Below are 11928 nucleotides of genomic sequence, written 5' to 3'. Positions count from 1 at the left end.
AAAACAAAACTATGTTAAATAAAACCGGTTTATCCGTGTTTTTCTTAATTTCAAAATAGGCAACCGGTTTTTTCGAACTCGAATAGTGCGAAAACCGGTTTTGGAAAAAATTGGAGTTACCGAATGCCTTGATATTTACCAACAAAATTTAGCTGAGACTTACAGACATTCACCTTGGAAGTACTTAAATAGAAGGCTGGCCAATGACTTCCACCTATTCATGAGGAATGCAAATAAAACGGCTTTCTATACCGAAGCATATTCCCAAAAAAGTGAAAACTTCAGTTTCTTTCCAAATGCCAGTTTTGGCGCCTTCCGTCAGAATTCAATAATAGGTATGCACTTATTGTAATTAACCCAAAAATAACCCCTTACAAAATCAGGGTTGTAGAATCTTCTCAACAAATGTGGTGTATCCTGTCCTTGGGCATTGAGAAACACATTTACATACATCTATGCCCTTAAAATTTTCCACCTCAGTCTACTCTGCACTATAACGCCACCAATTTATTTTATGCTTTTAAATGACCTTGAGTTTAGTTTGAAGAATTATTCAAAATACTCCCCAAAATACACATTTTTTACTACTCTGAAAAAATAGAAAACGGCAGCACTGGTGTGTACGGTAGATGCTAAAAACATGGGGTACCTGTGTAGCAGAAATGTGGGCTGACTACTTTACGTCGCGCAACGTATGGCGATATGGTAAGTGAAGAGGTAAGAGTATGTAAAGCACGCACAACAGGAGCCAGGAGCCGGTCGTTGTTAGCAATTGGCATTGGCATAAGTGTTAAACGTTTCGACATAGCTTAGATGCGTGTATACAAATCCAAGGCGCGTATTTGAGTGTGGGTTTGCCACACGTGTGTGTGTGTGTATGTACGTATGCTTATGTGTGCTCCTACATATTTGTGGGTTAGTCCGTTTAGGCATGAATGCCTCGTGCCGCTGTTGCTGCTTACAATACAAATGTACGGGTATGTATGTATGTATTTTCAAATTTTCATTTCCACAACCTTTCATTGCTGCTGAGGATGTGTGTCGGTGTGGAGACATGGCAGGTGAAAATGAAATGATGATGAGTTCATGTGTGTGAAATTCCGAAAATTTAAACATTTTTTTTTCGAATGTCATTTGCGTTTCCACTAAGGTTGAAAACGAAAACGAAATGGATTTAAATTGCTGATTAGAGGTAATGGCAAATGTACGCAGCCCCACATACACGCGCATACTTCAGCATTTAAGCCGACTTGCACTTGTGTGTGTGTGTGTGTAAATACTATATAAAATCTAAAATTCGTTCAACCATTTAGTGCTCGAAACTCAACCAATAATGTTGTTGTTGCTATTGGCGTTGACATTGTCCCTTGTATTTATAGTTGTTGCTTCCCTTTTGTTGTTTTCGATTTTGCTGTTTGTGGCGGTGGCGATGACGATGATACCAATACTGATGATAATGGTTATGGTAATGGTAATGATAGCGTTGATAACAGTAAAAGCAGCAAACCGTAAATGTCCGCGAGGCTACAGTAAAGCACACATCGAAGATTATTAGTTAGTACATTAGGATGTGTGTTAATTTCAAAACGTGTTCTAATATATTTCAATATACACAATGGGATTTCAGATGATAAAGATAGCAATAATAGCAAGTAAGTCCCCCATTCCATTGTAAGCAAGCGCGTTGTTGTTGTTGTAGCGATTACCTACCCCACTCAAATCGGATTGTCCATCAACCGTTTCTGTCCGGTTCAGCTAATGGCAGGCCCTGGAAGTGCGCAACTTCCACTGGGGTTGTCCATAGAGACAAAGGCGTTAGCTGGGTGGACGGAGGTGCCGTTAGTCATGTGGCAACTCTCCGCATGCCGGGCACTCGTTGCGTACATCTGCGCTAACTCTGCGACCTGTGAATGGAGTTTTTGTCTTGTCTATATACTGTTGGACCCAAAGGTTCTTTTGTGAACCTCTGGACTTTGTCCGTCAGTTGGTATAGATGTCTCCTGACGTGTATTCGGTGAGGGCTCTGCTGCAAGCAGGTGTCTGTTCAGGTGACCGCGCTTGTGGCACTCTACTAGGAACTGCTCGTAGGGGCGACATCAGAAGGCATCCAGTCACGCTCCGGAGTTCCGTACTCTGGCATGTCTGTTAGTCCTTCCACTGCGTTCTGCTGCGTTGCTCACACCAGAGGTAAAGTTACAAGCCTTCAAATACTTTTCCCACTCCTTCCGCTTATATACGTTCACAAGTCGCCACGTCTCCGTGTTGAGATCTCTAATTCGGGGAATTCGGAGATGGGCCTCACGAAGGTTGTTACGCTTATCAGCTAGAATAGTCGCTTCAGCTGGAAAATTCGCACGGAGGTCCGAAATGAATCCAGCTGGAATTAAACAGGTGCAGAACTAGTGAAAACCCTGCGGGAAGGGCAGCGAAGATGCTTTCAGTAGCTTCCGCAAAGCCGTTCCAATCATCTATGGAAAAGTTTATGTAAGTTCGGTATTCCGTGAAAGCGAAGTCGACAGGCTTATCAATCGGGATGTCTATGGGCCGACAAAAATTCAGGCCTAAGGCATTTTAGCATTTCCGCCATCATTCTCATCCCATTCTGCAATTACTTTTTATCTTACTGTTCACAAGTCTCAGGGATTTATTTCATCAACTTCATTTAGACTCTAGGGAAAATTTCAACTTTTGAAATGACACAAAAAAGGCGCAGAAACAAGTAAAGGTCATAAATTATGAATCTGTATGTATACCGTCTTTCCAAATCAGGTAAATCTTCGCAAGATAATTATATTTTTTTTAAAAAAGACTCAAAGGTTTACAAGGAAAAAATATATATTTTTTTTTTCATTTGTAATAAAGCCATTTATTCTGTCCGGATGTGTAAAATCTTATATATAACAAGTAAGAAAGTCCAAGTTCGGGCGGAGCCGAACATTACATACCCGGCGCAAGTACTAAATAAATGTTTTCTCACCTTTCCGAAGGCTACCGCTACATGGTAAGCTGGGTTGTATCAATTTTGAGTAAATTAGCGTCCTTAAATTTCGAAACATTGAAGTTTCAAGCATTTCTGAAATTTACCGTTATATGAAAAGCGGCCTCAATTTTAGTCCGATTTCAATAATTTTCAAAATTTTGCTTTTATATGGCAAGCACAATAACTATACCGAGTTTGGTACAAATTGGTGGAACGGTTACCGAGATAAATATATGTGATCATAAGTGGGCGGTGCTACGCCCATTTTCCAAAATTGTATCATAAACGTATTTCCTGGTAACCATCAATTTTGAATAAATTAGCGTTGATATTTACTGATTTATCGAAGATGTTGTATTTTTCTAAATTACCGTTATATGGGATGTCGGCGTTGTTCTTGTCCGATTTATACCAAGGCCAATAACTGTGCCAAATTTGTGCCAAGTTTGGTGCAGCGGTTACCAAGATATACACATGTAACCATAAGTGGGCGTGGCTACGCCCATTTTCCAAAAACTTATAATATTCTTATTTTTCGTCTGAAAATTATTGTAAATATCAATTTTGAGTGAATTATACGTGGCCTGTTCAAGAGTTGGCATTCCAAATTGTTTATTTATTCATACCCAAAATGGAAAAACAAAAAATGTTGTATATCCAAATAAGTTGGATTAAGATTTAAAATAAAGAATCAAAAATTTCGAAATAAAATAATTGATAAATTTTCATATAGAAAAATTCCAGGATTTTTCAGTAATTTTTCAATATTTTTCAATATTTGGTGTAGAGAAGCACACCGGGGTACCGCTAGTTTATTATATTTCTCAAACTGTTCGTTTTTACGTAAAAACAGATGTTTGAATATCAAAAGATTGTGTTAAAGTGAATTTAGGTATACCTTACGTTCATTTAATTTGGAAAAGACATGCTGACACAGGTCGTCGAAGTCAATCAAATGAACGACCTGATGACCTTGCGACCGAAAATGACAGAAGTCGTATCAGTATGTCCAAAATACGTTTGAAAGGAGCTGAACAATAAGCTGATAAATATAGATTGCAAAGAAAATCATATAAATTCTTTGATTTGCATATTTCCATTTTATTAGGCTGGGCCACAGCAAGACGTGGCCAGGTAACTCTGTTATTTCGCAATTATGTTTTCGCTGAAAAATAAAAGAGTTAGTGAAAAATGTTCTGATCAATATTAGTTCTGACGTGAATGCGGTTTTTGTTTAATTATTTATCTTGATTTATTTTATATTTTTGATCGCCTGGAATTGTAGATAATCATTTTGAAAAAAATTTTATTAGAGAACTTCTGTTTTTATTTGTGCCTTAAAATCGAACCAGCAAGGGCTTGGTTTTTCACAATATCATGAAGATGTTTAAAATATGCTAATATTTATTGTGTAAATCAGGCTTCGGAGCAATGGGTATGTACAGTAGTGGCCCAAGTTTTTTTCCTCTAGCCCTCAGATCTGAAGAATATCAAAAATAAGGAGAAACGTATTTGAAATCGATTAGTATTTACCCGTGCCGCCGGGGTATTGAAGTTTACCATGTACTTTACATGGCGTTTTTAAATAGGGTTGCCACCTACACTTTTGCAATATTTATTTTTAACGCTTTTACAGCAACTGTACGAAAAAATTTATTTTCCCCATAAAAAATACATAGAAAACAACAAAGCCCCGGCAGCGCGGGTAAATATTAATCGATTTTAAAATAATAAAAAACCGTTTCTCCTTATTTTTGATTTTCTTCAGTTCCGAGTGGTGGCAGCAGGTAAAATCAAAAAAGTTAATTTCTCTATGTTTCCCCTGGACCACCCTAATGTACAGCTAATTATATGATCCCAATATATTTTGTCTTGTAAATAAAATGGCAGATATTAACTAGAGGGCTGCATGAATGCATTCAAAACGGCTTTTGAATTATTCATATACAAAACGAATGAATGATTTTGGCTTCAAATTTTTTTGAATTTGAGTGAATATCTGTTCTGATATATGTGTCGCCATTACAATATTCAAACAATGTTAAAAATAAATTGAATTGAAATAAATGACAATTTTTTGTATGAATATCCAAAAATATTTTTTCTATGTACATATGTACAAACATACAATGTATGTATGTATGTATTGCTGCTTGTTTATGGAAAAAAACTTTTACCGAAATGAGTTTGAATGATTTGAATGTTTTCCATTCATTCATTCACATTCTTCCATTTGAAGGTAGAAAATATAAAACAAAATGTATATTCATAACTTAGAAAATTCCAAACGCTGAGTGTTTGGTATGTGAAGTAAAATATTCAAATCTACTGTATTCTGTTTGGCTAGAAGTTTGAATGAACTCATGCAGCCCTCTAATATTAACTCAGCAAAAAAATCCGAAAATTGATCCGAAAAAGGATGAATGATGACAAGGATGGATGAAATGCGGATTTTTCTTCGTTTACTGTTTCTATTTACAGTTTTTCCACAAAAGTGTGCGGCAGACTGGAATGTACAGATAAGAACCGAAAATTGATAAATTTTTGGCTGATTTTCTAAAATTTTTCTAATTTAATGTTTCGTTCAATACGCTTTCATTCTGCACTTCACAAGGGCTCTTTCATAAACGAAAATCGTAGTGGTATGCCCTTCGTTTACGGGTACGTCGACAAACGGTTTGTTTTTACACACACGGGAACCTAAAAAAACCCATTTTCTTGCTCGAAACTAAACATTAAATTGCACATTACGGCACGTTGCAACTAATAGTTAGAAGAGAATTTAACAATCTATAGTATGTAATTATAGTTTTAAGAAGAAAAATGTACTTTATTTGTAGTTTAGAATAAAGTCAAGATCCTTAATTCGTGTGCATTCATAGGACATTACTAAGTAACTTTCAATACTTTACAGCGCGCTGATTAGCCTTAACCTTGCCTCTGTTACGGCTACTGCTTCGCGACATGCGAATGTTATTATAAAGCCGCAGAGTGAAATAGTAAATAAACTCTATGAGACTGAGAATGCTAGCGCCCAAAAACAAGCCCAATATGCCGCCAATGGTGACCACAACGTCCAAGCGAGTACGGATCGCTTGACGCCTATAACGCTCAGTGGGTCGATCAGAGAGACTAATTGCAATGCTGCGGTTTTTGACGCCTTTGCGATTGCTTGAAAAAAAAACAATAGAAAGCTTACAGCAAATTCACCAACGACAAACTTTTACACCACACACCTCGGACTATACTCCATTACCGAACGCAAATCGTGCTCAACGCACGATGGCAAGCAATCACAAGTTTCATTATTCTCCGGCCAGGGTAGCAACATTTTGATATCCGGCGTAGCCTTCGTCTCCTTCTCCAAACACAAGTAGCCACTGTAATCGCAATCGGGCATATCTTTCCGCGGCACCGGCAACAAATTGTACATTGTGCAGTTACAGTAACGCATCTGCAGCAAACGTATACAATCGACCATACAGGCGCTGAAGCTGTAGGCACGGAAGGATGAATGCGGCGTGACCTCGTGGGGAAAGCGGCAACCTCGGTGTTCTGGTATCACTTCATGTACATCCGGATCGTTGATCATTTCTTGCAGCGAAATTCGAAAATCCGTATGCTTGCCAGGCGTCGCTATCTTCACCGTAATGCCAGCCAAGTTGGCGTAGGGTATATCCTCCTTATTGATAACGAAAACCTGGCAGTTTTGGGAATTCAGAGGTAAATATGTGTGTCCATATATTATGCTTATCTAACAAACCTCCATTGCCACTTGGGTAACTAGACGCATTGTTGCAGCAGCATGATTGTCTTCAACCACATTTGGGAACCAATATTCGCTGTTGCTGTGTTGGCGAGAAAGGGCGATAATGTGTAGTTATGCGTGTAGATATCACGATTAATATTTAATGAGAATGTTTTGACCAGACGAGCAGTGGTGCATAGGTTAATTTGCATCACTCTACTTCGGAATCCCCCGATTTGATGAAGTTCATCCTGGAGAAAGATATTGATGGAGCCCTGATCCAAGAACCCTGGGTTTTAAAAGGTAGGATCAATGGGCTAAGTATGACTGCTACCGTCTGTTCACCCCAATGACGTAAGGTAAGATAAGAACCTGTATCCTTTGACAGCACAGGCGCAGATGCAGCTGGTGCTAACATCTCCTTACTGGCCATACGAGGAGGAGCCAACTGGTGTCACAAGACCAGTCACGTGGGCTGGATCTGGTAATAGCCTGCAACACGAATGGTCACCATGAGCTTCGGGGCAGAATGGACACCAATTCATGTTAGAAAAGAGGGATTAGATTTAAAACTGGCCTCTGATTCGACTACCGGCAAGGTTAGTACATAGTTGGAGGGCATCCAACACATGTTCATGGAACAAAACGGACTAGGAGCTAACCCTTAAAAAATCGAACTTTTCTTGTTTACAAGGAAAACAAAAATTCCGAATTTCCCCTTAACAAAACTGGACGCGACTAGCCTGCATCTTTCCTCAGATGCGAAATACTCAGGTATTATTAGAGTCTGCCCTTAACAGGTGACAATGAAAGCGCAACGTAGAGGCTCTGTAAAAGAACTTTCGGGAAAAGTCGGGGGCTGTCACCGCATATCTATATGGAACGCTGGTCTGGTAGAAAGCACTGGATAAAAGCAGTAATCAGAGAATTATTGGAAGAGTGCTGAGACTCGCAAGCCTCGGTACATCAAGTTGCAGCCCCAGAAGGAGCCTTTAGACTGAGGGAATCATAATCCTGGAAGCAATCCAATTATGGGCACATAGCGGTCTTGAAGGTAAGTAAGAGTGGACTGCGTAACAGAATGAAGTCCGACTTAGATGTCGAAACTGAATACCTCACGTCAACATGGCATTTTAGTTTTAAGATTCCTAAACGCTCTCCAATCCCGGAAGATTGGGAATGTCAGTAAAGGACATTATTTAAATCTACATCGATGATTCAAAGATAGAAAAAGGAGTCGGCCCAAGTCTGTACTCCAAGAACCTTCAAATAAGACAATCATATCTCCTACCTGATAACTGCAGTGTCTGTCAGGCGGAAATCTTTGCCATAGAGAAGACGGCAGTTAGCGAAGCAGATAACTTCCTACTGCCACCGATTTCATTTCTGCTATTACCGGTTGAAGAATACACCAAATTCGCAGACCTATGGATCAATCAGTCGTCCTGATCTTAAATTCCTTACTGCTTAGACTCATTAAGAGTCGTACTAATGAATTATTGAAACTAAACAAATCTACGTTAGGGGCGATTACCGGTGTCCAATGTAACACCAATGCTACAGCGATTGCGTATACCAACAAGATCTCTCTGCAGAAGTTGATGGTATGAGGATGAAGAGGAATCGATTCACCACTTCTTACGTCAATGCCCAGCTCTCCAGACCTGGCCTCTAAACTATTTGGGATCGCGCATTTTCAATAGATTGGTGGAGGTGAAAATATCGAACCTTCACGGCTTGATCTGGGATAGTTAATAGCTTGACAGACTCTATATCGACAGAATGTATTAACATCGATTAGAAGGATGTACCTCCTCCTGGCACTAATAGCGGGCATTCAAAATGGGCAGATCTGTCTCCCTGCAGAGGTATAAGTCAATCGTACACGCCTCCTTAACTCAACCTAACCCAAATGAGATTTTTGATCTACCAGACCAAGCGCTGTTGTCAGTTAATGAAACAAATTTTCATTGAAGAATGGAGATGGTTAGATATGTCATCAATGTCTGTCTTATGACCGTCTAATTTATGGCTATAACATTATTTATGACTAAATATGTATTACCAAACTTACGGATGGTTATTTTGTAGCGAATTCAGTAGAAAGCAAATGCCATACGGTGTTTGAAATGGAACAAAGTAATGGCAACAATTGAATGCCTTACCACCCAACGAACATTCCAATAGTACGTAAGAGCAATTCTGGTGGAGCTTTAAACAATATTAATAGTTAATATTTTATGTATAAATGTCAATTCATTAAGTTCTATATGCATACATAATTTATATATAATTTGTATATAAGTAACACTCAACATACCATTCCAATTAGCTCTCGATAGCCCGCATGCGGACATTCAGTATCAGTGCCCTCCTTTTCGTAGCAGTGCGCTTTCGCATTGCCAGAGTTGTATTCATGTGGAAAGAGTAGTTTCAAAACAAATATTTCGATATCATACTCGTAATCATCTGGCCAACTGGAGTGAGTTAAAGAAAAAATACATAAGTTTTCGAAGAAATTTAATTTGATTGGAAATATCGCTTTGGGCAATAAAACAAAAATTTAAGTGCAAAAGTATAAGTAGCGAAAAGGTTTAAAATTTTTAATTGAGATTTCTGAATTTAAACTTAGGAAAGTTTCAAAAATAGAGGCTACATTTTCTTAAATTTTGTGTTTTCAGAAATGAATGAAATAAATAAATAAATTATAGCTTAACACAGATATTTTAACGGCCCTTAAAGCGTTAAATATATTTATTTATAAATATAGATATTGAAGGGTTTTGCTTTTACGCGGTTTTGGTTCTTTGAAAAGGGTTGCCAGATGTTAGGATATCAAATGCAAATAATCGAGTTCGGATATGTTTACGTAAAATATTTAACCCACCGTCACCAGATCTGCACCGAGAATTGAAGAGATTGGTATGTAGAAGTGCAATGCCACCAGCCAAGAAAAATCAAATTAAATGAACCTATTTCAGATTATAAGTTCAACAAAATCTCAAACAAGGCTTTACTATCAAAACATTTTGAAGTGAGTTGTCCTCTGCTTAAAATTCAAATTTTTATTTTTCATAAGTAAAATTAAATATTACATAGGAATAGAAACAGTCATGAGAAAGCTTTTTGTGGAAAATATTTTTAAATGGGGATGCCATCTGTTTAAAAGTTACCTTGAATTGGATTAATACGTTAACTGAAACACCACAAAATTATTCAATGTTAAATTAAAAATTATTTAAATAAGTTTTATTTTTAAAATGCTTTAAAAGTGAAATTAAATTCAATCGTTACTAAATTGAAATATAAAAATATTGAGATCAAAGGAAATATGTTGAAAAGATCTTTATCATCAAATCAATTTAATTTAATATCATAATATGGATGTAAAACGAACGAAGACTGTGTCACCTTCTATTTAACCTGTTTTTGACGGAATTGTCACCTAAGGACTGTACCCAAAAAAACTGCACAAATTATTTAGACTGGACCAGGTAATGTTCTGAGTCCATTTTGACGTTGGTTTCATTGTCTATGACAATGCCACGAAGCAAATGGTCGTATAATTTTCGGAGCCTTGTTTCCCTCACTTCCAGTTGTCTTTCACCTTTTTTAGGTACTTTCTGTTCTTTTTTTGAAGTTTTCAACTTACGCCTTTTCTTAACCCTTTGTATCATGGGCGAACTTGTTTTTCCTTTGTTTGCAAAATCTCTCACGGACATTGTTTTATTTTGGCTTATTGAAGCCAGTAAACTTTATTCAAGATTCTGACCAGTTGCACACTTTTTTCTTCCAATTTCTGGTCTGTCTTTGATAGAAGTAGTATCACCAAATTTGTTAATGATGTTTTTGACACTATTTATACTTGACTTTATACCTATATAAAACTCCTTTTCCAGTGAGGTAATTGTACATAATTTTCTTGCGCACTTCCTCTTCGATTTGCGGCAGCGCGAAAACTATAAAATTTATGTTAAAAAGACAATATTTCTTGTATTCCAACGGTGCCCAAAAAAAGTGCATCAAGTGCCTATTTTCCAATAAATTTGAATTTGAAAGTGTGCAGTTTCTTTTCGGTACAGTCCTATATAAACCATTTAAAAAATTTAGTTTACCTAGGAAATGTAAGTTTTTTAACCGACTTTCAAAAAATTAGAAAGGAATATATTTTATATGTATGTTACCGGACAACTTTTGACCACTTGTGTTACCCCAGGGTTACCCCGATGATTGAAAAATGAAAAAATTAACGGCATTCAAAAATTTCAATATCAGCATTGAAATATTTTTTGCTTAAAAATTACTTGTTTTTTATTGAAATGGTCAACTAAGTTTAAATTCGAGACATTGATTTCAGGGAAACGAGAACTTTTACTAACTTTATTAATTTCGATGATGTAATTTGTTTTTTTTTTTTTGTTGCATTTGAAATCATAACGTTAAACCGAACTCACGTAGGCGTAGTTGTGGGCAAAAGCTAGTTGCTCATAGAAATTTCTATTTTAAATTAAATAACATACACAACTAAATTTTTCCTTGTTGTGAAAAGTAAATAAAAACACATTCCCTACGCATAAAGCTAAAGCGATATAAGCTGTGTACTCAGTTATGAATGCGTATACGAGTATCACAATTATGTGCGTTAATTTTCACTTATCGCAATCAGTGTATGCTGTGCGCTTACCAATTGCCTGGAGCACTTTTAACTTAACTCTTTCTTTATTATCTTCTTTCATTTTCCTCATTACCAATTTGAGCTTAATTGCAAAGCATGTGTACATGTTTTCAGGCGAATATATTTGTGTGCTAGCATATACATACAATTGTATTTATATGTATATAATATATTTTAATATATAAACATACATATATATCTATAAAAAATGTTCGAATTTATGTTTGCAATCACAAGGATGTACATTAGACCGTACCAACTTACCAGCAAACAAAAAATGTAGGCACAACCGAGTCTAAAGTATTATTGCAAATCAATTAAAAATAATAATTTTTGACCAAACCTAAGGGTCGCCTTTCTATATTTTTCGGTGACCACTACATTCGGCATAAAACATTTATTTTAATAGTTCCACTGGAATAATAAAAAAAAATCCTTTCAATTTTTGGAGAGCTTAAATTTGCGGGCATTAGGGTGGAATATTGGGATGGTAGGAACTGAGATCTGGTGGACAAATACTAGAAC

At 36.9% G+C, this 11928-nt stretch overlaps 1 protein-coding gene across 1 annotated transcript in view; it reads right to left on the bottom strand.

Annotated features, from left to right (window-relative positions):
• Positions 1 to 5880: 5880 nt before the first annotated feature.
• Positions 5881 to 11928, bottom strand: part of LOC118738015 (pickpocket protein 19) — a 7281-nt gene continuing 1233 nt past the window's right edge. The window contains exons 2-6 of the mRNA XM_036468926.1: positions 9049 to 9205; positions 8803 to 8939; positions 6744 to 6828; positions 6217 to 6680; positions 5881 to 6151 (exon numbers count right to left, since the gene is read on the bottom strand). Coding sequence (XP_036324819.1) covers positions 5881 to 6151; positions 6217 to 6680; positions 6744 to 6828; positions 8803 to 8939; positions 9049 to 9205 — 1114 coding nt within the window. The remainder of the gene's footprint in view (positions 6152 to 6216; positions 6681 to 6743; positions 6829 to 8802; positions 8940 to 9048; positions 9206 to 11928) is intronic.

The sequence above is a fragment of the Rhagoletis pomonella genome, unplaced genomic scaffold (genome assembly GCF_013731165.1).
Source record: "Rhagoletis pomonella isolate Grant_MI unplaced genomic scaffold, Rhpom_1.0 Rhpom_scaffold_00001, whole genome shotgun sequence".
NCBI classification, from domain to species: Eukaryota; Metazoa; Arthropoda; class Insecta; order Diptera; family Tephritidae; genus Rhagoletis; species Rhagoletis pomonella.
This window is presented reverse-complemented; position numbering and strand designations above follow the sequence as displayed.